The 27,963-nt window shown below is 33.1% G+C and overlaps 3 protein-coding genes and 1 pseudogene across 5 annotated transcripts; all 4 read left to right on the forward strand.

Moving 5' to 3' along the window:
* Window positions 1-72: 72 nt before the first annotated feature.
* Window positions 73-7,885, forward strand: LOC123200888 (annotated as a pseudogene).
* A 2,833-nt stretch (window positions 7,886-10,718) lies between these two features.
* On the forward strand, window positions 10,719-15,665 carry LOC123200782. Of its 2 annotated transcripts, XM_044616160.1 has the most exons (3): window positions 10,719-10,900; window positions 14,182-14,272; window positions 14,365-15,665. In XM_044616160.1, the coding sequence occupies exon 3, from the start codon at window positions 14,391-14,393 to the stop codon at window positions 15,492-15,494; it is 1,104 nt and encodes a 367-aa protein (XP_044472095.1). In that variant the 5' UTR covers window positions 10,719-10,900; window positions 14,182-14,272; window positions 14,365-14,390; the 3' UTR covers window positions 15,495-15,665. The 2 variants fall into 2 exon arrangements, with proteins under 2 accessions (XP_044472095.1, XP_044472096.1); XM_044616161.1 differs by lacking the exon at window positions 14,182-14,272.
* A 2,663-nt stretch (window positions 15,666-18,328) lies between these two features.
* Window positions 18,329-22,912, forward strand: LOC123200783 (eukaryotic initiation factor 4A-11). 2 transcript variants are annotated; one of them, XM_044616164.1, is made up of 5 exons: window positions 18,329-18,504; window positions 19,479-19,562; window positions 19,715-19,821; window positions 21,225-21,655; window positions 22,014-22,912. In XM_044616164.1, exons 2-5 carry the CDS (start codon window positions 19,495-19,497, stop codon window positions 22,647-22,649), a joined length of 1,242 nt encoding a protein of 413 aa, XP_044472099.1. In that variant the 5' UTR covers window positions 18,329-18,504; window positions 19,479-19,494; the 3' UTR covers window positions 22,650-22,912. The 2 variants fall into 2 exon arrangements, with proteins under 2 accessions (XP_044472099.1, XP_044472097.1); XM_044616162.1 differs by having other exon boundaries at window positions 19,493-19,562.
* A 2,870-nt stretch (window positions 22,913-25,782) lies between these two features.
* Window positions 25,783-26,474, forward strand: LOC123200784. The gene has a single exon (XM_044616165.1). It carries the CDS (start codon window positions 25,892-25,894, stop codon window positions 26,258-26,260), a length of 369 nt encoding a protein of 122 aa, XP_044472100.1. The 5' UTR covers window positions 25,783-25,891; the 3' UTR covers window positions 26,261-26,474.
* Window positions 26,475-27,963: the final 1,489 nt, after the last annotated feature.

Consider the following 27,963-nt stretch of genomic DNA (forward strand, 5'->3'; position numbering starts at 1 on the left):
CTAATTTTTTGTTAAAATTTAACTAGATCTATGTTGTCTTTTGCAGATTTATGAACACCTCAACTAACAGTTATGTTTCAGAAATTCCATAGCATACTCAACTCAACAAAGTTTACAAGATTTAAAACTCTGAACTTGTTGTATAGAAATTTTCATGTTCAGTCAAAAGTGGGTTTTAATCCTCAAAATAAACTATTAACTTCAGAACCAACACCATCTCTAAACAATGTGGGAATTTTCTAGGACTTGGACAATAAACCCCCAAAAGCATTCGCCCTATTTGAGGCCGTTATTAAGCTAAAAAAGACCTTGTCTTCATTTGGAGTTGTAAGTTACATGGTAGCATATGCTAATAGCCATGCTTTTAGTTATGTTCCTCAAGTTGTAAGAGAGCAAAGAAAAGAAAGAAAATTGTTGGACCAATTGGAAAAGAAGAACTTGATTAAGCCTGTTGAGCCATATTTATGCCATGTTTGTGGGAGAAGATTTTTTGCTAATGAGAAGCTTGTTAACCATTTTAAGCAAATCCATGAGAGCGAATACAAGAAGAGGTTGAATCAGATAGCATTAGCAAGAGGGAAAAAGAGACTGAATTTGGTTGCGAAGATTCAGTGAAGATGGAAAAATATAAACGAGCAGCAAGGGAAGTTTTGACTCCAAAGGTGGGGTATGGTCTGGCTGATGAGTTGGAAAGAGCAGGATTTTGGGTTATGATGGTATCAGATAAGCCTCAAGCTGTAGATGTTGCATTGAGGAATCATATGGTGGACATGATGGATAAAAGGAAGATTGAGTGTTTGGTTCTTGTGTCTGATGATTCAGATTTTGTGGATGTATTAAAGGAGGCCAAGTTGAGGTGTTTGAGGACATTTGTTGTTGGGGATATAAATGATGGGGCATTGAAAAGAGTTACCGATGTTGGTTTCTCTTTGAGGGATATCTTGATGGGAAAGGCAAAGAAGGAGGCCATATTAGTTGTTGGGAATGGAAAAACCGGAACATTTTAAATAGGTTGGAGTGGACATATAATCTGGAGGTGGAAAAGAAAAGATATCAATCAGATGATGATCTATTTTTAGCTACCTCTCCAACCCTAGCTTCCAAGTCTCTATCAAATCTCCATTTGGCTCAAGCCATCATTGAGAATGAAGAACTAGCTCCATGCAAGCCCAAAGATTCATTGCTCTTTCCACCTTAGCCCAACTTTACTTTTGGGTGCAATCTCATTACTTGCATCCAAGGCCTTAATGAAATGGAAGCTTAAATGAGTCCAAGAAGCCAACTACAAGCCCACTTGAAGCCCAAGTAGATAAGGCAGCCCTCCATCACTTAAATGGAGCCCAAGATGCCATGAAGCCTATTTAGTTGGATTGCAACTAAAAGGGAAGCAAGTAACTTTAGTTGGTGGACATAGTTCCACCTTTTAGGGAAAAGTTGTTCCCTTTTATTGTTTTCTTCAATTAATATGGTATGGCCTTAGTATTGAATGAATGACTAAGCTCAAATGAAGGGAAAAGCTTCCATGTCAAATTAGTGCCCAATTTTTGCCGCCACTTGCTCTTGTATATGAAAGTGGATTTTCACTTATAAAGGTTAGACTTCTTTGATAATGAAATATTCAAGTAAAGCTTTGTAGTTTTTCTTTAGTTGCTTTTTTCCTTTATCCAATTCATCTTGGAGGAAGAATTGGTAGTGGAAGACCCCAAGATTGGTGGAAATTTCCTTTATGCCTTGGTTAACTTTCTTGTTCCCCTTGAAATCCAAAGTGTGAATATGTGTTGTATGTCCGGATATTGTTCACAGTGTGTGATTTTCCCATTTTCAGATTTTGCCATCAAACTTTGAAACAAGTTTTGAATTCCTTGTTGATTGAGTTGTGATTGCTATAATATACCATTAGAAAGCTCTTTAAGTACCCTTTCCAATGATCTATCCTTTGTATGTTTTGGAGGTCATTTGATTGATTAAATTGGAAGACAGAGTGCTGTTGTGCCATATGAACATTAATTTCCAGATTTGAGTTTGTGAATTGTTGCATTGCCTTGATGGATATGCACTATTTGGTATCAGAGCCTAGGTTGTTTGTGTGATTTATTGATTGACTTCTACCTCCCAGAGCTACTGTTCACCTCCCGAAATTTACTGTTCACTACAAATTACTATTCACAGAACCTTAATTTGCCTTAAACACAAACCTTCTTTAACCTAAACACTTACCAATACTCACCCCAACCCTTAAACACTTATAACCATTAACCTTTACCTACTAGTCATTACCACAAATGTCCCATAAAAGAACTTCATCCTCATCCTCCTCACCTTCTCATCCTTGGGAATTTGCCAACATGGCATTAAAAGAAGAGGACAAAGGAGAACTTAAGGTCATTAAGGACCAAATGAATCAAATGATGCAAATGATGAGGGACTTGACCCTCACTCAAAGTCGAGCACCCTTATCACAGCCCCAAACTTCAACACAAAGCCCAATACCCCCTCATCCACCTCACCCAACCCAACTACATCAACCAAGAAGACATATTAGACCTTCCCCTCCTCCTAGACATCATAGGGAGGAATTGATGTTTTATGATTATTCAAGTGAGGAAGAACAAGAGAGGCCATCTAGGAGAGAAAAAGATGATGATAGGGGTTTAAGGATTGAAATTTCAGAATTCGAAGGGAGCATGAGTCTGGATGATTTTGTTGATTAGTTACATGCTATAGAGAAAGTTTTTGAATATAAAGGCTATTCGGATGAGAAGAAATGTAAACTTGTCATCTTGAAATTCAAGGATTATGCATCCTTGTGGTGGGAAAATCTTAAGAAGCAAAGGGAAAAGGATGGTAAAGAAAGAGTGAGATCTTGGGAGAAACTTAAGAAGCTTATGAAGAGAAGATTCCTTCCGGACAACCATAAACAAGATCTTTACTTCAAGCTACACACCCTTAAACAAGGAAGTAATGGAGTAGAGCATTACATAAGGGAGTTTGAGAAGTTATTAATGAGAAGTGAGCTGCCGAAAGTGAAAGAGCAAACCATTGCAAGATTCATTGGTGGTTTAAACCAAGACATTGCTCATATAGTATAATTGCAACCATATTGCACCTTTGAAGATGTTTGTAAGTTGGCTATTAAGGTGGAAAAGCAAAAGAAGGCCATAAAGTCTACATTTGCCAAGCTATTTACCAAGGGGACTTCATTCTATGAAAGTCCTCCTTTCAACAAGGGAACCATTTTTCAAAAGGGTTCCTCATCCAACTATAAGGCTGCCGAAATCACTTCCAAGGAGAAAGGGAAAGAAAAGGTGGTAAAACCTAGCAAGAACAAACCAACTATGGGAAAACTTGATCTCTCCAATAAAAAGTGCTTTAAATACTAAGGCTATGGACACTTCCAAACCGAATGCCCAACTAGAAGAACTTTATCATTGATGGAGATTCAAGCTATTGAAGAATCTCTTCAAGAAGATGAAGAAAATGTAGATTATGGCCATAAAGATAGAGCTATCGAAGAAGAAGAAGAGGAGGTCATGCAAAGGGCCGATGAAAGAGAGATGTTAGTGATTAGAAGAGCATTGCATTCCAAGTCCTTTCCACATGAGGAACAAAGGCTCCAAATTTTCCAATCAAGATGCACCATTGGAGGCAAGGTGTGTTCTTTGATTATAGATAGTGGAAGTTATGCAAATGTGGCTTCATCTACATTAATAGAGAAACTTGGATTGTCTACCATACCTCATCCTCAACCATATAAGCTCCAATGGTTGAGCAATAGGACCAGCCTCCAAGTAGCCAAACAAGTACTTGTTTCCTTCTCCATTGGCAAGCATTACCAAGATGAGATTGTGTGTGATGTAGTTCCCATGGATGCAGGCCATTTGTTGCTAGAGAGACCTTGGTAATTTGATAGAGAAGTAACTCATAATGGTAAGAAGAACACTTATTCCTTCAAATTCAAAGGGAAGACCATTACTTTGCTACCTCTTAGTCCCCAAGAAGCTAACAAGGCTATCAAAGGGAAAGAAGCTAAAAGGGAGAGTATGTATATGAATGGGCAACAAGTAGAAAGGGCTTTTTTGAGTTTGCAACTTGTCTTTGCATTACTTATACTTGAAGGGGAGCTCAAACATGAGAAGAAAGAAGCCCATCCCTTAGTTCAATCTCTCTTGGCTGAATTTGAAGATGTGTTCCCATTAAAGCTTCCATTCGGCCTCCCTCCTTTAAGAGGCATTGAACATCAAATTGACTTGGTTTCAGGTGCACCATTTCCTAATAAGTCAGCCTATAGATGCAATCTCATAGAGACTAAAGAGTTACAAAGGCAAGTGGAAGAATTGATTGAAAAGGGCTTTGTAAAGCCTAGCATGAGTCCATGTTCCGTTCCAGCCCTACTTGTTCCTAAGAAAGATGGCTCATATAAGATGTGTGTGGATAGTAGAGCCATTAACAATATAACCATCAAGTATAAGTATCTCATCCCTAGACTTGATGACATGTTTGATGAGTTACATGGTGCTTGTGTCTTCTCCAAAATTGATCTAAAGAGTGGCTACCATCAAATAAGGATGAAAGAAGGAGATGAATGGAAGACAACCTTCAAGACTAAGAGAGGCTTATATGAATGGTTAGTTATGCCCTTTGGCCTTTCAAATGCTCCAAGCACTTTCATGAGGCTTATGAATGAGGTACTCAAACCATACATTGGTGCATTTGTTGTTGTTTATTTTGATGACATATTAGTATATAGCAAAAATCTTGATGATCATGTCTTGCATTTGAGAAGTGTTTTTGATGTGTTGAGGAAAAATAAGTTATATGCAAAAGAAGAGAAGTGTGAATTCTTTGTAGACCAAGTTGTGTTCCTTGGATATGTAGTTTCTAAAGATGGCATTCAAGTAGATCAATCCAAGGTAGATGCCATTAAAACTTGGCCCCAACCAAAGACTCTCACTGAAGTTAGGAGCTTCCACGGCCTTGCTTCTTTTTATAGGCATTTTGTGCCTAATTTTAGCACTCTCATGGCTCCCATCACTAAATATATGAAGAAAAATGGGTTTGAATAGTCCACGACAGCCTCCAAAGCATTTGAAGAGGTTAAAAAGAAGTTATGTGAAGTCTTCATACTTGTTTTACCTGATTTTGATAAGGTATTTGAAGTGGAATGTGATGCAAGTGGAGTTGGCATTGAGGCAGTCCTAACTCAAGCCAAAAGGCCCGTTGCTTACTTTAGTGAGAAGCTCAATGAGTCCAAGAGAAGATACTCCACCTATGACAAAGAATTCTATGCAATTGTTAGAGCCCTTGATCATTGGAGTCATTACCTAAGGCCTAAATAATTTGTGTTTCATTCCGATCACCAAGCCTTGAAGTTTCTTAGTAGCCAACATAAGATAAGTTCAAGGCATGCTAAATGGGTGGAATTCCTCCAGTCTTTCTCCTTTGTTTCAGCATATAAATAAGGTTCTTCCAATGTAGTTATCGATGCTCTTTCAAGAAGGCATTACTTGTTATCCATTTTTGATGCAAGAGTTCTAGGTTTCTAGCTTATGAGACAATATTACAATGAAGATGATAAGCTTTGGGAGATCATGAAAAAGTGTTCTAGAAGGGCATATGAAGACTATTTTGTCCATGATGGTTTTCTTTTCAAAGGAGCTAAATTATGCATCCTTAAGAGCTCTTTTAGGGAACTTCTCATTAGGGAGACACATGGTGGTGGATTAGCAGGTCATTTTGGCATAAATAAGACCTTAGACATGCTTAAAGAGCATTTCTATTGGCCTAAGATGGTGAGTGACGTCCAAGCCATTATTGCAAGGTGTGGCACATGTCAAAGGTCTAAGTCTCATTTCAAACCTAGTCCTTACATGCCTTTACCTATTCCGGAGCAGTCATGGGAGGATCTTAGCATGGATTTTATTGTGGCTCTTCTAAGAACTTAAAGGGGAAAGGATGCTATAATGGTGGTAGTAGATAGATTCTCTAAAATGGCCCACTTCATCCCTTGTTCCAAGACTGAAGATGCTAGCAAGGTGGTTGAATTGTTCTTTAAGGAAGTAGTGAAGCTACATGGAATTCTAAGAACCATAGTTTCGGATCGAGACACCAAGTTCTTAAGCCACTTTTGGAGGACATTATGGAGCAAAATGGGAACCAAGCTCATGTTTAGCACCTCTCATCACCCTCAAACCGATGGTCAAACCGAAGTAACTAGTAGGACTTTGGGAATAATCTTGAGGACTTTGGTTAACAAGTATTTAAAAGATTGGGAGTTGAAGATTGCTCAAGCTGAATTTTCCTACAATAGGAGTCCAAGCGCAACAACCGACCACTCTCCGTTTGAGGTAGTCTATGGCCTTAATCCCTTAACTCCTTTGGACCTCACTTCCTCACCTCTTGATGTGCAAGTTCACAAGGATGCCAAGGAGAAAATTGTTGCCATGAAAAAGCTCCATGAAACCATCAAATTTCAAATCAATAAAGCTCACAAGAGGAAGATCAACAAGCATAAAAAGCCATCCATTTCCAAACCGGGTGACTTGGTTTGGGTGCATTTGAGAAAAGAGAGATTTCTAAGCAAAAGGAGGAGTAAGCTAGCTCCAAGGGCTGATGGACCATTTGAAGTGCTTGAAAGGGTGAATGACAATGCATACAAGGTGAATCTTCCGGATGAAATGGGAGGAGTCTCGGCCACCTTCAACATTGGAGATCTTTCACCATACATGAAGGATAGCCACCTTGAGGACTTGAGGGCAAGTCTTCCCAACCCAGGGGGGATGATGTATTTTCGGCTACCTCTCCAACCCTAGCTTCCAAGTCTCTATCAAATCTCCATTTGGCTCAAGCCACTATTGAGAATGAAGAATTAGCTTCATGCAAGCCCAAAGATTCATTGCTCTTTCCACCTTGGCCCAACTTTACTTTTGGGTGCAATCTCATTACTTGCATCCAAGGCCTTAATGAAATGGAAGCTTAAATGAGTCCAAGAAGCCAACTACAAGCCCACTTGAAGCCCAAGTAGATAAGGCAGCCCTTCATCACTTAAATGGAGCCCAAGATGCCATGAAGTCCATTTAGTTGGATTGCAATTAAAAGGGAAGCAAGTAACTTTAGTTGGTGGACATAATTCCACCTTTTAGGGAAAAGTTGTTCCCTTTTGTTGTTTTCTTCAATTAATATGGTATAGCCTTAGTATTGAATGAATGGCTAAGCTCAAATGAAGGGAAAAGCTTTCATGTCAAATTAATGCCCAATTTTTGCCGCCACTTGCTCTTGTATATGAAAGTGGATTTTCACTTGTAAAGGCTAGACTTCTTTGATAATGAAATATTCAAGTAAAGCTTTGTAGCTTTTCTTTAGTTGTTTTTTTCCTTTATCCAATTCATCTTGGAGGAAGAATTGGTGGTGGAAGACCCCAAGGTTGGTGGAAATTTCCTTTATGCCTTGGTTAACTTTCTTGTTACCCTTGAAATCCAAAGTGTGAATATGTGTTGTATGTCCGGATATTGTTCACAGTGTGTGATTTTCCCATTTTCAGATTTTGCCATCAAACATTGAAACAAGTTTTGAATGTCTTGTTGATTGAGTTGTGATTGCTATAATATACCATTAGAAAGCTCTTTGAGTACCCTTTCCAATGATCTATCTTTTGTATGTTTTGGAGGTCATTTGATTGATTAAATTGGAAGACAGAGTGCTGTTGTGCCATATGAACATTAATTTCCAGATTTGAGTTTGTGAATTGTTGCATTGCCTTGATGGATATGCACCAGATGATGACAGTGAGGATATAGATTTTGTCGATATTACTGATGATAATCTCACAGATTGTATCCCGAATGAAGATGGTCGTGCTTGGTGGGAGTTGGGATCCTCTGATGAATGAAACATTGTGCGTTTATTGTTGACTTAATGATTTCTAAGAGCTCATTTTTACTTTTACTTTGCTTCCATTTTTGACTTCTGCTGTAAGAGCCGCCTGGAAGCATGTGTGTATCAACCCTCATCTATAAGAAACTTATATTTAATTAATTAGCAATAATTGCTTTTGATGTCATTCTGGTAAAATATATGGTTTTGGTTTGCTATACAACTAGATCATATATAATAATTTTAAGTGAATGAGATGGTTGAGATCAGGGAAGCCTATTATCTCATTAGCTCATGATGCTTGCTGGATGTGATTCAAGTTCTTTCTGCAGATATTATATCTTCATTGGAATATTATTTTGGTGCTAGTGTTGTGATGTGGGTTTTACTTATTTACATGAGCCAACAGGGCCTAAGATTGTTGTTTGTCTCTTCACTTAATAAATGGCATTCAAGTTCTAAATAAGGGAAACAATGACTTGCATATCTTCTTTGTCTTCAGAAATTTCCTTTTTCTGGTTTGTTGAAGTTACTAGTGTCTCTGCCTTCTTTAGTGATAGGCAATGGCATTAATGTGAACACAAAGCAGAAATGCCCTTTAACAATCAGAAGAATGAGATTACTCTTGAGCACAAAGATTTATGATTAAACTCAAAAGTTCTTTTAAAACTGAAGGGAATACTAGTTAAACTTCAATATCTCCCAATTAAATATCAGCAACTATATTGATTTGTCGAACCCCAAAGATTAACTTGAGTGATGAAGTGAAAGAGTCCCTCTGTGAAAGTTCAGGATTTTGAACAGTAAAACTACGTGTATATAGTAATCTCTGAGGTTTAAACATTTACGTGTATTAGTACGTAAATTAACACTTATTATTTGTTACATAATCTATCTTACTTATAATAAATTGATAATAGTTTAGTATATAAGCCAAAATAAGTTATTAATATCATCCTTTAATCTTAATATTGACTTCAATTTTTTTAATTAATTTTAGACATTCTTATTAATTCAATTCTTATTAATTCAATTTTTATTAATTCAATTATGATAATAAATAAGTGAAAAGACAATTCTATTTAGTGCTGTTTTGAATAATTTATTTAATCAATATTATTGAATTATTAAATTAAATAATCAATTATTACACACTTAGAAAAGTTTATGTAAATAATTTTATTGTTGATTATATTCTCATTTTTAAATTATTTAAATAATAATTCAGAAACTAGTAGGATTAACATTTTTTGAATTGATAAATTTTAAAATTCTGGTATTATTATTCCCTGTTTTAAAATTAAACATTTCTTTATTTATTCTCATTATTAAGAAGTATTCTTGTATGGTTACTATTAAATTATGATAAGCATGATTTAATTATCACATAATTAATTATTTATATAATCATAATTTAATTATAATAAGTTACATGCACTTAATGTACCTTAACAATCTCATATCACCATTAGATCATAAAAAGTGAATGGTTGATAAAAATATTTAAAAATCAAGTAAATTTAAATTTTAGTATCCTATCCCTTTTTTCTCCTTGTATGTTTAAAATTATACTCTGTTTTTATAATAAAATGAAATGGGTATTATAAATATGATAAAGAATTACAAATAAAGAATTCTATAATTAAAGAAATGTTTAAACAAAAGAAGAAGATGAACAAAGTAGGAGACATGAATTTAAAATGGTTAATTTGGTGTCTATATCTCTATTACAATGAAGGGGAAAGTTATTTATATAGACAAAATTTCCTCCAAGACAATAAATATCGTTCACTATGTATTAAACGCATTCACACAAAGCTTTCAAATTTTCCTTTCACGCGGTGGAAAAATCTAATTTGTATAATAATAAGTAAATTATATATTCCCCCCAATGGTTTGGCCAAAACATTTTTCACATTTTAGCGGCATAAGTTATTTTTTCACTCAAAATCAAACTTATAAGGGCCAAAAAAAAAAAATTATCATGTATAAATTTTGAAAAATTAAAAAAAAAAATTTCCAAATCTCTCTTTACATGTTAAATATGGAAATGTCATCATTTATCTATTTGAAAAACCCACAATTTAGTTTTTTAAATCCTAACTACCATTTATTAGAATCTTATCATTGTTGTCGAAAAAGCTATGATACAAAGTTATTGGAAATGATAAAATTGTGATAAAAAGATATGATAAGAGTTGGAAAGAGATTAAACCACATTATAGAGAGAGATTGAAAGAGTAATATCCTTAAATTTCAAATGTAGTTGAAGAGTAATCGACAATGAAGTCAACACTAGACAAAGTAGAAAATAATGACATTAATAGGATAACGATCAAAAGTCATAATCAATGTTAGATGAGTTAGAAAAGAAAATATCAACATATTGGATAGGTTACCAAAGGTTTTAGTTGATACAAAATGAGTTAAAAACAATAATATTGACAAAAAAATGAACTTGAGATGGTGAGATTAATGTTGGGAGTGGGTTTGGAAGTCTAATTAAAATAAGAGACAAATCAACAAAAAAGGAGAATGACAGCTAAAATTTGTGAAGTGATTAAAAAAGTTAAGGGAGAACAAATGAATTATAATGTAAATTTAATATTTAAAATTATTTTATTATTTTTTAAAATTAAAATGATATAATGATTAAAAAAAAAATTGTTAGAAAAAATATAATAATTTAACTTTATAATAAGGTTACCATTCCTTGACTTCGTTTGAAAAGAATGTGATTTGGGCTATGAAATGGTGCTTGGGTATAAAAAATATTAATTTATCCTGACACGACACCGTTAGGATGAGCAGAGGGTGAAGGGCAAAATGGGAAAGGAAAAGTAATGTAAACCCCTCACGATGCAGGCTCTCTTAGCTCAGTATCTCTATCCACAAAAGTCTCTGTTCTTTGAACTCCTCCAAACAAATCATCACTCGCTCCAGCGATCCGAGGAGTTCGGGGAAAACCCTAACCCTAAAAACAAACAACGAACGAACACAGGACCTTCTCTCTTCATCTCATCACTATCAGGTTCATTTACCTTCCTTTCTCTTTCTTTTCGTCAGATCAGTGTTTGCTTCTTCAATTTTTACGTTTTCTCATGTTTGATTGTCATGGATTATAAGGCTTACATCTTTAACTAACCTTGTTTATGGGTTTTTAAAAGCAGCATGATTTATTTCAATTAATTTTTATTTTTATTTTTTGGCTAAAATACATCTCGAAATAGAATTAATCTGTTAACTAATCTATACGCAATGGATGTTGAATTTTTCTATGGATTATTGCATGTGTTGTCTGATGCTGATTATTATGATGGTCTTGTATTTGCTATGACGGCGGTTATGCGATTCTGACAGTTATGGAGTTAATATTTTAACAATTTAGGATTAGCATGAACTGAAACATAGGAGCAAGCGGTGATTCTTATATATGTGATGCTTTATAAGAATAGATAAAGTAGATTCATTTCTATGTTATATGATAAAAGTATGTTTGAAGCTGATTCATTATTTACCATTTCACAGTTATGAACTGTGTAATTTAAAGAATTTTAATTTGGGCAGTTGCAAGAGTTGTTCCTTCCTTTCCTTAAGAGGTTTTATTGAGAATTACCTGTTAGGTGTCATGGTGTTTCTTGTATGTTTTGGGATTCATTTTCATGTGTAAAAGATTGAGGCAAAAGTTGCATAGAAGCAACATTGGAACAAATTGCTCTGTGGAGGCATACATGTTTCCTTAATGTCCATACGCGTGAATCAGAAAAGCAATGATTTATATATTAGTTGTATTTACATTATTGAAATGATTAACTTAAGAAAATTCATCACTTTTTTTTTAATAATTTTTTCTCCATACTAATCTTCTTCAACCGGTTTCTAAACAGCAAACACTTCATGTAATCTCTCTCTTCATTTTTTAATCCTTGAAAATAAATAAAAGTGTCATTAAACCCAACCCAACAAAACTCAATAGACTATTGTCACAGTTTAGAAAATGATTCAAAACTCTTCTATATACAAGAACAAAAAGCAGAAGATATTTTCTTATCTCTAGAAGTAGGCTTCCTATTTACAAAATAAAAAGAAAAAACCGGGAACAACAGATTCAAAACTATAGCAATCCACAACCAAATAAACACGACAGTCACCAGTGATATGATTCTAATAAACAAACCTATTTCAAACTTTTTGTTAATCTTTAAATACAAAATTGTTAGTATACAACCAAAATTATTGCTAAAACAAATGCAAGCAATCAACTTTCCACTGCACATTTCAAAAAGTTTGGGTAATTATATTTTCTATATTTCCAGAAGCATTAAGAAAAGATTTGTTATTTTTTTTTGACATAGTTTAAAAACTCATAAAATAAGTTGAAGTACGGGCTTTTGGATATCAGAAGAGTCATAGATTACACAAGCAAACACTAATTTGCCCAAAAAAAAAAAAAATAGAAGGAAAATGGAAACACCTTACTATGATGAAGATGACGAGGCATGGGCGTGTGTTTATACGCTATGGATTTTACCGAACTCATCTGATTTCTTCAGCTCATTGTTCGTCGGAGTTGCAGTTAAAGAAGCGGGCTTATCCAATTAGGTTATTTATTTTAGGCCAAAAGACTATTTCCCACCCAAGGTATGCTGCATTATCAGTTTCCCCTCTTTATCTTTGATAATACCAAATACCCACCCATAAGTAGTTAAAATTAACAGAACTCCAACCCCTTGAAATTTTATCTTTTTTTGCCCTCCTAAACTTTAAAAACTAAAAGTTTCTCCTAGCCGAAGTTTAAAAAAATGACAGTTTCATCTCAGGGTTTCGTTTTGAAATCTTCAACATCATCTCCGGCTCTATTGTCGAAGACCTTTTCCTCTCAAAGCATTCTCTCTCTCCAGCGGTCTCTTTCCTCCCATTTAGATATTTGATCGGCATCGAAAGAGAGGTGGAAAACAAAGTTCGCCATCCTCCCTGTAGTCTTCATCTGGGAAGACGATCGTCTTCCTAGAAGAAGATCTCTGGGAAGACAAAATGCTTCGTCTTTCACCATTTCTCTGATGCCAATCGGGTGCCCAAATAGAAAAAAAAGAGGCCGCCAGAGGGAGAGGATGCTTCGAGAGGGAGAGACCACCGGCAATAGAGCCAGAGATGATATTGAACATTTCAAAACGAAACCCTGAGATGAAACTGTCATTTTTTTAAACTTAGGTTAGGAGAAACTTTTAGTTTTTAAAGTTTAGGAGGGCAAAAAGAGATAAAATTTCAAGGGATTGGGGTTCTGTTAATTTTAACTACTTATGGGTGGGTATTTGGTATTATCAAAGATAAAGAGGGGAAACTGATAATGCAGCATACCTTGGGTGGGAAATAGTCTTTTGGCCTAAAATAAATAACCTGATTGGATAAGCCCGCATCTTTAATTGCAACTCCGACGAACAACGAGCTGAAGAAATCAGATGAGTTCAGTAAAATCTATAGCGTATGAACACACGCCCATGTCTCGTCATCTTCATCATAGTAAGGTGTTTCCATTTTCCTTCTTTTTTTTTTTTTTTTGGGCAAATTAGTGTTTGCTTATGTAATCTATGACTCTTCTAATATCCAAAAGACCGTACTTCAACTTATTTTATGAGTTTTTAAACTATGTCAAAAAAAATTAACAAATCTTTTCTTAATGCTTCTGGAAATATAAAAAATATAATTACCCAAACTTTTTGAGATGTGCAGTGGAAAGTTGATTACTTGCATTTGTTTTAGCGATAATGTTGGTTATATACTAACAATTTTGTATTTAAAGATTAACAAAAAGTTTGAAATGGGTTTGTTTATTAGAATCATATCACTGGTGACTATCGTGTTTATTTGGTTGTGGATTGCTATAATTTTGAATCTGTTGTTCCCGGTTTTTTCTTTTTATTTTGTAAATAGGAAGTCCATTTCTAGAGATAAGAAAATATCTTCTGCTTTTTGTTCTTGTATATAGAAGAGTTTTGAATCATTTTCTAAACTGTGACAATAGTCTATTGAGTTTTGCTGGGTTAGGTTTAATGACACTTTTATTTCTTTTCAAGGATTAAAAAATGAAGAGAGAGATTACATGAAGTGTTTGCTATTTAGAAACCGGTTGAAGAAGATTAGTATGGAGAAAAAGATTATTAAAAAAAAAGTGATGAATTTTCTTAAGTTAATCATTTTAATAATGTAAATACAACTAATATATAAATCATTGCTTTTCTAAGTCATTCTTATTCCCATATAAGATGAATGAGGGAATTCTAACATTGTATAACTTTTTTTTGTGGGGATTAGACAAGCTATTCCTGTGGCTGACAAGGAGTGTGGTGTTACTTCTCGATTTTAGTGGATTCAATTTACTTAGCCTGAATCTGAGGGACCCAAATTAATTATCTCCTCCAAGCTCTAGTCTTAATCCAAGGTTAGCCAGTCTAATTTTTTGTTAAAATTTAACTGGATCTATGTTGTCTTTTGCAGATTTATGAACACCTCAACTAACAGTTATGTTTCAGAAATTCCATAGCATACTCAACTCAACAAAGTTTACAAGATTTAAAACTCTGAACTTGTTGTATAGAAATTTTCATGTTCAGTCAAAAGTGGGTTTTAATCCTCAAAATAAACTGTCAACTTCAGAACCAAAACCATCTCTAAACAATGTGGGAATTTTCTGGGACTTGGACAATAAACCCCCAAAAGCATTCGCCCCATTTGAGGCTGCTATTAAGCTTAAAAAGACCTTGTCTTCATTTGGAGTTGTAGGTTACATGGCAGCATATGCTAATAGCCATGCTTTTAGTTATGTTCCTCAAGTTGTAAGAGAGCAAAGAAAAGAAAGAAAATCGTTGGACCAATTGGAAAAGAAGAACTTGATTAAGCCTGTTGAGCCATATTTATGCCATGTTTGTGGGAGAAGATTTTTTGCTAATGAGAAGCTTGTTAACCATTTTAAGCAAATCCATGAGCGCGAACACAAGAAGAGGTTGAATCAGATAGAATCAGCAAGGGGGAAGAGGAGACTGAATTTGGTTGCGAAGTATTCAGTGAAGATGGAAAAATATAAACGAGCAGCAAGGGAAGTTTTGACTCCAAAGGTGGGGTATGGTCTGGCTGATGAGTTGGAAAGAGCAGGATTTTGGGTTAGGATGGTACCAGATAAGCCACAAGCTGCAGATGTTGCATTGAGGAATCATATGGTGGACATGATGGATAAAAGGAAGATTGAGTGTTTGGTTCTTGTGTCTGATGATTCAGATTTTGTGGATGTATTGAAGGAGGCCAAGTTGAGGTGTTTGAGGACAGTTGTTGTTGGGGATATAAACGATGGGGCATTGAAAAGAGTTGCTGATGCTGGTTTCTCTTGGAGGGATATCTTGATGGGAAAGGCAAAGAAGGAGGCCATATCGGTTGTTGGGAAGTGGAAGGACCGGGACATTTTAAATAGGTTGGAGTGGACATATAATCCGGAGGTGGAAAAGAAAAGATATCAATCAGATGATGACAGTGAGGATGTAGATTTTGCCGATATTACTGATGATAATCTCACAGATTGTATCCCGAATGAAGATGGCAGTGCTTGGTGGGAGTTGGGATCCTCTGATGAATGAAACATTGTGCGTTTATTGTTGACTTAATGATCTCTAAGAGTTCATTTTTACTTTTACTTTGCTTCCATTTTTGACTTCTGCTGTAAGAGCCGCCTGGAAGCATGTGTGTATCAACCCTCATCCATAAGAAACTTATATTTAATTAATTAGCAATAATTGCTTTTGATGTCATTCTGGTAAAATATATGGTTTTGGTTTGCTATACAACTAGATCAAATATAATAATTTTAAGTGAATGAGATGGTTGAGATCAGGGAAGCCTATTATCTCATTGGCTCATGATGCTTGCTGGATGTGATTCAAGTTCTTTCTGCAGATATTATATCTTCATTGGAATATTATTTTGGTGCTAGTGTTGTGATGTGGGTTTTACTTATTTACATGAGCCAACAGGGCCTGAGATTGTTGTTTGTCTCTTCACTTAATAAATGTCATTCAAGTTCTAAATAAGGGAAACAATGACTTGCATATCTTCTTTGTCTTCAGAAATTTCCTTTTTCTGGTTTGTTGAAGTTACTAGTGTCTCTGCCTTCTTTAGTGATAGGCAATGGCATTAATGTAAACACAAAGAAGAAATGCCCTTTAGCAATCAGAAGGATAAGATTACTCCTGAGCACAAAGATTGATGATTAAACTCAAAAGTTCTTTTAAAACTGAAGGGAACACTAGTTAAACTTCAATATCTCCCAATTAAATATCAGCAACTATATTGATTTGTCAAACCCCAAAGATTAACTTGAGTGATGAAGTGAAAGAGTCCCTTCGTGAGAGTTCAGGATTTTGAACAGTAAAACTATGTGTATATAGTAATCTCCGGGGTTTAAACATTTACGTGTATTAGTACGTAAATTAGCACTTATTATTTGTTACATAATCTATCTTACTTATAATAAATTGATAATAGTTTAGTATATAAGCCAAAATAAGTGATTAATATCATCCTTTAATCTTAATATTGACTTCAATTTTTTTAATTAATTTTAGACATTCTTATTAATTCAATTTATAGTAATTCAATTATGATAATAAATAAGTTAAGAGACAATTCTATTTAGTGCTGTTTTGAATAATTTATTTAATCAATATTATTGAATTATTAAATTAAATAATCAATTATTACATATTTAGAAAAGTTTATTTAAATAATTTTATTGTTGATTATATTCTCATTTTTAAATTATTTAAATAATAATTCAGAAACTAGTGGGATTAACATTTTTTGAATTGAAAATTTTTAAAATTCTCGTATTATTCCCTGTTTTAAAATTAAACATTTCTTTATTTATTCTCATTATTAAGAAGTATTCTTGTATGGTTACTATTAAATTATGATAAGCATGATTTAATTATCACATAATTAATTATTTATATAATCATAATTTAATTATAATAAGTTACATGCACTTAATGTAACTTAACAATCTCGTATCACCATTAGATCATAAAAAGTGAATGGTTGATAAAAATATTTAAAAATCAAGTAAATTTAAATTTTAGTATCCTATCCCTTTTTTCTCCTTGTATGTTTAAAATTATACTCTGTTTTTATAATAAAATGAAATGGGTATTATAAATATGATAAAGAATTACAAATAAAGAATTCTATAATTAAAGAAATGTTTAAACAAAAGAAGAAGATGAACAAAGTAGGAGACATGAATTTAAAATGGTTAATTTGGTGTCTATATCTCTATTACAATGAAGGGGAAAGTTATTTATATAGACAAAATTTCCTCCAAGACAATAAATATCGTTCACTATGTATTAAACGCATTCACACAAAGCTTTCAAATTTTTCTTTCACGTGGTGAAAAAATCCATTTTATATAATAATGAGTCAATTATATATTCCCACCAATGGTTTGGCCAAAACATTTTTCACATTTTAGCTGCATAAGTTATTTTTTCACTCAAAATCAGGCTTATAAGGGCCAAAAAATAAAAAAATTATCATCTATAAATTTTGAAAAATTAAAAAAAAACATTTTTTTTCCAAATCTCTCTCAACATGTTAAATATGGTAATATCATCATTTATCTATTTTGAAAAACCCATAATTCAGTTTTTTAAATCTTAACTACCATTCATTAGAATCTTACCAGTGTTGTCGAGTAAACTATGATACAAAGTTATTGAAAATGATAAGATTGTGATAGGGAGATATGATAAAAGTTGGAAGGAGATTAAGCCACATTATAGAGAGAGATTGAAAGAGTAGTATCCTTAAATTTCAGATGAAGAGTAATCGACGGTGAAGTCAACACTAGATAAAATAGAAAACAGTGATATCAATGGGATAACGATCAAAAGTCATAATTAACGTTAGATAAGTTAGAAAAGGGAAGATCAACACATTGGGATAGGTTTTCAAAGGTTTTAGTAGATATAAAATGAGCTAAAAACAATAATATTGGCAAAAGAATGAACTTGAGATGGTGAGATTGATGGTGGGAGTGGGTTTGGAAATTCAATTAATATAAGAGACAAATCAACAAAAAAGGAGAATGACAATTAAAATTTGGTGAAGTGATTAAAAAAATAAAAGGGGAATAAATGAATTATAATATAAATTTAATATTTAAAATGATTTTATTATTTTTTAAAATTAAAATGATATGATGATTAAAAAAAAAAATTGTTAGAGAAAATATAATGATTTAACTTTATAATAAGGTTACCAGTCCTTGACTTCGTTTGAAAAAAAATGTGATTTGGGCTGTGAAATGGTGCTTGGGTATAAAAAAATTAATTTATCCTGACACGACACCGTTAGGAGGAGCAGAGGGTGAAGGGCAAAATGGGAAAAGAAAAGTAATGTAAACCCCTCACGATCCTTGATCGCAGACTCTCTTAGCTCAGTATCTCTATCCACAAAAATCTCTGTTCTTTGAACTCCTTCAAACAAATCATCACTCGCTCCAGCGATCCGAGGAGTTCGGGGAAAACCCTAACCCTAAAAACAAACAACGAACGAACACAGGACCTTCTTTCTTCATCTCATCACTATCAGGTTCATTTACCTTCCTTTCTCTTTCTTTTCGTCAGATCAGTGTTTGCTTCTTCAATTTTTACGTTTTCTCATCTTTGATTGTCATGGATTATAAGGCTTACATCTTTAACTAACCTTGATTATGAGTTTTTAAAAGCAGCATGATTTATTTCAATTAATTTTTATTTTTATTTTTTGGCTAAAATACATCTCGAAATAGAATTAATCTATTAACTAATCTATACGCAATGGATGTTGAATTTTTCTATGGATTATTGCATGTGTTGTCTGATGCTGATTTTTATGATGGTCTTGTATTTGCTATGACGGCGGTTATGCAATACTGACAGTTATGGAGTTAATATTTTAACAATTTAGGATTAGCATGAACTGAAACATAGGAGCAAGCGGTGATTCTTATATATGTGATGCTTTATAAGAATAGATAAAGTAGATTCATTTCTATGCTATATGATAAAAGTATGTTTGAAGCTGACTCATTATTTACCATTTCACAGTTATGAACTGGGTAATTTAAAGAATTTTAATTTGAGCAGTTGCAAGAGTTGTTCCTTCCTTTCCTTAAGAGGTTTTATTATTGAGAATTACCTGTTAGGTGTCATGGTGTTTCCTGTATGTTTTGGGATTCATTTTCATGTGTAAAAGATTGAGGCAAAAGTCGCATAGGAGCAACATTGGAACAAATTGCTCTGTGGAGGCATACATGTTTCCTTAATGTCCATATGCGTGTATCAATTTACAGTTTTGTTAGTTATGCAAAGGGTATACTCATTTTTTGTAAGGCTGTTGTGTATGTTTTTGTCCCTTTTTCACAAAGTATCCTAACTATGGTGGACATTTGGTCCACTCTTGTACGTCTTTTTTACTATGTTTCATTTATAGAAGGAAAAAGAGAATATACATTCCAGTTTCATTTATAATTGTTATTTTTTATTGAACGTAAGAACAATATCATCACGGCTAGTTATATATAGTTTACTATTTGCAGTCATGGCTGGTGTGGCTTCTGAAGGATCACAATTTGATGCTCGTCAATATGATTCTAAAATGAATGAGTTGTAAGTTTTGATTCCTTGAATTTTTTTTTCGTGGATATTCATTTCTTTTTTAGTAATGTGATTAGTTAACTGGCAAAAACTTTGCTTATCTTACATCTTCACTTGATATTTATGAAACCATGGTGTTTAATCCGATAAATTGGTGGGAGCAGACTTGAATCTGATGGGCAGGATTTCTTCACATCATATGATGAAGTTCATGAGAGTTTTGATGCAATGGGACTGCAGGAAAATCTTCTTAGAGGCATATATGCATATGGTAAGTAAGATTTTACTGCAGTCTTTTCTTTTCTTGTTTGGAAGGGTTTGTGATGGGGGTTATTTCATAGCCCCTTTCTGATGTCTACCATAAGTTCAAGCAGATTCAAGTGGTTTTAGTTTGAGGTTAATTGCTTTTTGAATGGTTGAACCAATGAAATGGAATTTTACCTTTCATTTCTCTAAATATGTTGAGTAGCAATATGTCCTTGTCCCTTCAGTTTGACCCTCACTGTCTCTTTTCTTTTTTCTACCTTTATTTACGGTTTCCTTATCCTTAGAAGAACCACAGAAGCAATCTTGGTTTAGAATGTGAGATTTACTGCCATGTGTGAAAAATGAGATCATTTTTTGACAAGTGGATGAGAAACAAACAGCAAAATAGCCACCAAATATATGTCCTATTAGATTTTATGAAGGTTTCTCATAAATTTTGTGTGTTGGAACCTTGAGCTAATTGTGGATAACAATGATTTAGCAAAGCACTTTGAGTTGTGATCTTCTCCTGGCTGCTGTTTCTCTTGTTTTTTTCTTAGGACTTTGTCCTTTTTTGTGGGTTCCTAGGCACTTTAAATAGGTGAATTGAGATGAGATAAGTGTTGTGGCTTATTTCTGTACTTGTGTACAAATAAACTAATAAAAAGTTAAAATGGTGTCTTGGGAAATTAGGTTTTATAAGAGATTTATGAACTCATGCTTGATGAAAATAATGGCTGGTGAATTCTTTTCTTTTAATGATTGTTTAATTGCTATTTTTGGATGAAAATGGTGGCAGATCTGCAAAAATGTGTTCGGAAAAAGTTGGATTCTTAAGAGATTACAATAAGCTTTTAGAAAAGATTTCAGCTTTCATTTTCTAGGAGTTTTCTTTTTTTCTTTTTTTTTAACTCATGTACATTAATGGCATTTTTGGGGTAAATTTGATTGAAACCGCAATCAACGAGATATATTTTGTTTATTTCCACATCAAATTGATCTGCATGTAATTAGGCCAGTTCTCTTTGAGAGTTAGGTTAATGCAATTAAGTCTTTTTTATTACTACATTGCTTTAAGCTAATGCTCGGGACTTTATGAAATTTCCCTTCTATTTTGATTTCTTTGGGGGCCCACTTTGGAGGCCTGTTTCATGCTTGGCTAATTATTACTAGTTTCTACTTTTTTGATAAAAGACCTAATATCCTTATTTTAGTAACCTTTTTGCTTTTCTCTGTTTGGGTTATTGTTGATTTTATATTGCTATTTCTCTCATTGAAGTTAAAATTTCTGCTTTACTGATTTAAGTAGTAACTTATTAATCCTTTGAGTGAGTAAATTTTAAAGTGTGATTTTCTACATCTCTGTACCATATTTAGTATGTCACTTTGAAAATAACAGCTGGTAGTTTGGTTCGAATCTTTTTAAAGGGTTTGAGAAGCCTTCTGCAATTCAGCAAAGGGGGATTGTACCATTCTGCAAGGGTCTTGATGTAATTCAACAGGCACAGTCTGGGACTGGAAAAACAGCAACTTTTTGCTCAGGAATTCTGCAGCAGCTTGATTACAGCTTAGTTGAATGCCAGGCATTGGTCCTTGCACCAACTCGGGAACTGGCACAACAGATTGAGAAGGTTATGCGAGCCCTAGGTGACTACCTTGGTGTTAAGGTTCACGCTTGTGTTGGTGGAACTAGTGTACGCGAAGATCAACGTATTCTTTCTAGTGGGGTTCATGTTGTGGTTGGTACCCCAGGCCGTGTGTTTGACATGCTGAGAAGACAATCTCTCCGCCCTGATAACATTAGGATATTTGTGTTGGATGAAGCAGATGAGATGCTTTCACGAGGTTTCAAGGATCAGGTCCTTACATTACTTTTAATTTTGAATGCATTCTCATGGTATTTGCTATTGTTTGTGGGAAAAGAGAGCATCATAAGCTGGAAAGTACAAAGTAGTAAGTCATGCATCTGAATGACTGCATATGGTATATGATGGGAATCCTGTTTCTTTGTTGATCAAGGTGTCACTGTTGGAGAACTAAGGGATCTTTTTGATTTTTTCTTTACTATATGTATTGTGCTTGGACCTTCAAGCTAGATTGTCATCTGACATATTTTTTTGATAAGTTTACATTTGATCTGTTTGCTTTATGTTCTCTCTTCTCTCTTTTCCTTAACAAATATAGTTGCTCTTGTATCTTTTTTTTTTTTTTCTCCAGATCTATGATATATTCCAGTTGCTGCCAGCGAAAATTCAGGTTGGGGTTTTTTCTGCCACAATGCCTCCTGAGGCCCTTGAGATCACAAGGAAATTCATGAACAAACCGGTGAGGATTCTTGTCAAACGTGATGAGCTTACGCTTGAGGGTATCAAACAGTTTTATGTCAATTGTGAGAAGGAGGAATGGAAGCTGGAGACATTATGTGATCTGTATGAGACTTTAGCAATCACCCAAAGTGTCATCTTTGTGAACACTAGGCGTAAGGTAGATTGGCTCACAGACAAAATGCGCGGCCGTGATCATACAGTCTCTGCCACTCATGGAGACATGGACCAAAACACTAGAGATATCATTATGAGGGAATTCCGTTCTGGATCTTCTCGTGTACTCATTACTACTGATCTTCTTGCCCGTGGTATTGATGTCCAGCAAGTCTCTCTTGTGATCAACTATGATCTTCCAACACAGCCAGAGAACTACCTTCATCGAATTGGTCGTAGTGGACGATTTGGGAGAAAGGGTGTTGCCATCAACTTTATTACCAGGGATGATGAGAGGATGCTGTTTGACATACAAAAGTTCTATAATGTAGTAATTGAGGAGTTGCCAGCGAATGTTGCTGATCTTCTTTGATGCTGTTTCGTGTTGGCAAAGGTAAATGCTTTGAAGTCTAGTCATGATTGTTATTTTGGAATTTTTCTTATTTTCTGGGTTGTTTCCATAATACCATGTAATTGAGGAACTTGGGTCTTGTGCATTTGTGATTATCAGTTACTTTAAGTTTTGTTGCATCTGATGTAGTTCGTATGAAATTGTGGTGTTCTAAGCATATCTATATTCTTTGTGATAACAGATATTATGTAGAGTTGAAACATAAGTAGTTATTTATTGTAGGATACCGAACTTGCTTCTTTATTGTTTTTTAAGCTATATAACTTGTTATTTTAGGTTCATGAATGAGGCTTGGATTTTCTCTGTGTTTGTGTGTGATTGTCTATGTAGCATATGTACTCATTTGAGTGCACTTGATTCAGTTTGCATGTCAGAGTGTGCGAGATTTACCCAAATGAAATGCTTGATGGGCCCCAAACTTGTGAAATTTCTAGGGATTTAGGCAATTCTAGAATAGAGAGAGACTTAACCCATCTCGAGCTTTTGGTCCAGAAGGGGTCAAAGTCCCTTTCAAATATTTTAGGAAATTCTCCCCGGAAATGAACAGCTGATCATATCGATCTCAAAAACAACATATTTTACAGTGAATTATCTGCCTTTCCCTTGTGTGTAGGAGTGAATTATCAATTCTGACCTTATATGAGTTAACATGTATTGAAATCAAGGGGATCGATTCTAGTACTTTAGACTAGAGGATCTGGATTTGGATTATACTAATACCCAAACTCCGGGGGAACAAATAGAATTATCTCTACAAGAGAACAAGTTGACAGTGTCTGTCTAGGCCAGCTTTCTCCTTGATAAGTGATTAACAATTTCTGTTTCGGCTCCGATCTTGACGATGTAATTTTATATTTGTTGTTGAATGGGATACGAGCAGCCATTTGCCTCATGTTTCTTACAATTAAGATGGTGTTTGATTTGACGAATGTTTTATTACTGAAATCAAAGAATTATTTTGAGGATTATAGGATATGAATTATTACTATGCTTGATAAAATTTGATAAAATTGGATAGGTATAAATAATTATTGTATTTGGTTATGGTTAATAAAAAAATATTAGTATATTATTTTATTTTAATACTTTTGAGTATAATTATTCTAAATTATTTTTTATGTTATATGTTATATTAATTAAAAATAAGATTATTTTTATCTTAAAAAAATTAATAAATAAATATATAGTTATAATAAAATGAAAATTATTTTGCTAGACTTAAAAGTGAATGTAAAAATCAGATAATTTTTTATATTATTTGTTATATCACTATTGATATTAAAATAGTATCAGAATTTTTTAATATTTATAAATTAAATAAAATAATTTAAATAATAAAAAATAAATTTTTGAAATAATTTTTGATATCAGCTAACCCAGCGTCCCTCATGGTAGATTTCCGTGGCATTGGGGAGTAGAAAACTGTCATAAATAGAAGAATTTTGATGAGAGCTTTTTTAGCAAGTTGCGTGTTGTTTCATTCGGAGAAGTCGGGTCTTACTTTTCCATTAAGCGAAACGTCAAAATTTTCGACTTGGACTTTGTCAAGACCAACCGGGTCTCTATTGCGTTTGGTTACCCCAAGAACTTTTTCTTCCTTCCCAAAATGACTGAATATTATTTTATAGTTCTGAACGTCAACATCAATTGAATTCGTATATATAAAATCAATAAAATTATTGGACTCTAGATAACTGTTTAAAATAATACAAATTTAATATAAGTGATTTTAAATTAAAATAAAATAATATTTAATTAAATAATATTATATATATTTATTTTAAATATATAAATATAAATATATATAAATAAATTTATATTTAATTTAAAATTATTTAATTATATAATAATATATATAAGTATGTGTATATTTATGTATTTAAAATAAATGTAAATAATTTTATTACATTCAATTACTTAATGTTATATCATATATATATATATATATATATATATATCATTTTAATTCAAAAAATTATATATACATATTTTTTAAATACATAATTATATATATAAATATATTATCATATAATTAAATATTATTTTATTTTTAATTTAAAATTATTTAAATATATTTTATATTTAATTATATATTCAAAAGCTAGCTGATTCTCTGAGATTTCTCACTCATTTATAACATAATTAATTGTTAAAAAGAAAAATATTTCTAGAAGTTCTTGCTTGAATTGGAAATTTGCTTTCGTAGATCTATTTTTAGAAGTCAAATTGAATTAATTATATTTTTACTTTTATGAATTAATTTCAAATGGTAAATATATAAATTTAGTAAGGGATCTTTGAATCATAAATATAGCCTTTTAAAAAAACGTTCCTAAATAAAAATAATAATTCTCTTAAATTCATAATGATTACACTAACAAATACAAATCCCTCGGCTAAACACTAAAATCTTTTAAGAGATATTTGATTTGAGTAATTTTTTATTATTAAAATAAAAAGATTATTTATTAAATATAAATAATTATTATATTTGATAAAATTTAATAGATATAAATAATTATTGTGTTTAGTTAAAAGTAACAAAAAAAAAATACTAATAAATTATTTCACTTAAATATCATTGAATATATTTATTTTTAAATATTATTATATTATTTCTTATATTAATTAAAAATAAATTTATTTTTACCTTAAAAAATTAAAAAATAATAATATAATTATAAGAAAATTATGATTATTTTTGTAATATTTTAATACCTATAGTAAATGTGATAATCAGAATATCACCTATATTTTCTATCATATCAATATTAGTAATAGAATATTACTATAATTTTTTATTACTGACAAATCAAATAAGATAATATAAATAATAAAAAATAAATTATCAAAGTATTTTTTAAATTTTTTGAATCAAACGTTGCCTTTTAATTAGAAATAATAAAAATCTTTTTATTTTTAAATAAATAATTCGATAACATAAAATTAAACAAAAAAAAAAAAGATTATTTTTATTTATTATTTGATTAAATCTCTGTAGAGTCAACGCAATAGACAAAATTATTTCGCGTAAAACACGCTAACTCGATTCTCGAATCAGCTGTGTGTCACTCACCCCAACCTAATAACTACTCTCATGCTGTTCGGGACCCCACCCCTATTTCCATTATTCTTCTTTGTTCCTTTTCAACCAGAAGCTCCCAGTCCATCTTCTCCTCCTCCTCCTCCTTCTTCTTCCGGCCATGGACGACTACAACCGATCAAAATCCTATGGCCCCAACACCATGCAGCTGGACACCTACTATCCTCCTCCTAGACATCCCACTTCTTATGACCTCCGGAGCTACAGTGCCTCCCATGCTCACGCACAGATGTCTAATTATGAATTCAACAATAATAACGTTAGGGACTTGAAGTTGAAGAAAGGTAAGAGTACTTTTGCCTCTTCTTCTTCAGTGCCCTGGAGCTTTTCTGATCCTGAGTTTCAAAGGAAGAAGAGGGTGGCTAGCTACAAAATGTACAGTGTTGAAGGCAAGGTTAAAGGCTCTTTGAGGAAGAGCTTTAGGTGGCTTAAGGATAGGTACACCCAGGTTCTCTATGGCTGGTGGTGATTTTTTTTTTCTTATTTTTATTGTTTTTATCTTATCTTGTGATTGCATTCATGTTGTGGTATGTGTGACAAGAACAAATTTTGTGACACAAAACAGAGGGAAAAAGAAGAACTTCTAAGATTTGTGGGTATTTATTATCGATGTGGTTTTGTCATATGAGGTTTACCTTTAATGTAAAATCTAGCTCTTGGATATGTTATCTGGTTTTCATTTATTTGCCTATTCTTCTGAAGTTCTTGTTGTCTGTTTATTCTTATATAAGTCACTGTGTCATTGCCTATGTGCGATTGTCTGAATTTGGTTATTGGTTAATAAATTCCATCTTTCAGATGTTATAGAAGAGGGGTTTTTTGCAGAGATTGAATTTTGATGTTTTAAGCATAGCTTTTATATATAATCATGGTTAAGGAATCAAGCACATCTACTCAGTGTTAAGATTGATGGGCCTAAATGCATGATGTTTAAGCTCTAGTTGAGTAGTCTAGTTTCTGTTGGTCTTGATTATGAAGTGTTCATTTCTAATTCCTTGCATAATTGGCACTACACTGGATGAGTATTGGCAACAAAAATGTTGTGCATAATTCACATCAAGCCAATGCTGCTGAGTTATGATAATCCCTTTATTACATTAGTTTTTCCTTCTGAAACCTATTGAGAATAACGTCATGAGATTAGGTCACCCAGCAAATGCTTACACATAGCTTGTGTCACATTTTTTCCAACATTCCTAGGTCCTTGCAACTTACAGTGATAATCTAGGCATCTGTAGGTATTGTTGGTTCACTGTAATATATACAGTACTTTCCCCTGAAACAGGGGTTTGATATGGGTTCATTTTGGTGAATTATGCTATCCACACCCATCCACATAGGCAGTGTTTCCAGACATTATGTCATGGTTTCCTAGGGGACTCCTTAGTAGTGCCTTAAATTGTATCTTACATTATTTTGAGTATCCCTCCTAATGAAATCTTGGAAATTCTGTACTAACTTAGACCTTGATTGGTAAGGTCACAAGTATCCATCACTGAACAACAGGAAAAAGCAGCACTCATGTTTACGGTCTTGCTTGTAATGCTAAGGAGTCATTTCAGTTGTTGGCCGACTGTGACTATTGTCCATTGACAAATACTCTCATGCTCCACCTCATGACTGAGACTTGTTTTTATGCTACAATAAAACTATGCGTATGTATTTTAAGTATATAAATAGATACATATTTATCATCATGTAATTAAACGATTTTGAATTAAGAATAAAATAATACTTAATCGCATGATGACATATATAAGTGTGTATTTAATTATATACTTAAAATGAGTATGCATAGTGTTACTTTCTATGCTAGAGTGCTGATAATAATGTCTACTTTGAATAACTGTTTGATCATAAGGTGTATATGCTTAAAGATTTAGAACCTGAAGGAAATTTTGGGACAAAGACAGTGTAAATGCAGCTGAAGAATAAACGAAAAAAATCCAAAATACCTACCCACGATCACGGATTAAGAAACAAATACATAACATGTTATTCAAGGATTTTTGGAATATCATACAATGCGATTGGACGCTCTTTCAGGTTTCTCTGAATTCTTCCACAAATCTGTCAAGTGTTGGGCAGCTACTACTGCACACACAGAGCACCAAGGTCTTTCACCAAGGGTGGAGAAGCCAAAGGGACAAAAGGCAAGTGCTAGCTTGCAAA

The sequence above is a fragment of the Mangifera indica genome, chromosome 17, assembly GCF_011075055.1.
Source record: "Mangifera indica cultivar Alphonso chromosome 17, CATAS_Mindica_2.1, whole genome shotgun sequence".
Classification (NCBI taxonomy): Eukaryota; Viridiplantae; Streptophyta; class Magnoliopsida; order Sapindales; family Anacardiaceae; genus Mangifera; species Mangifera indica.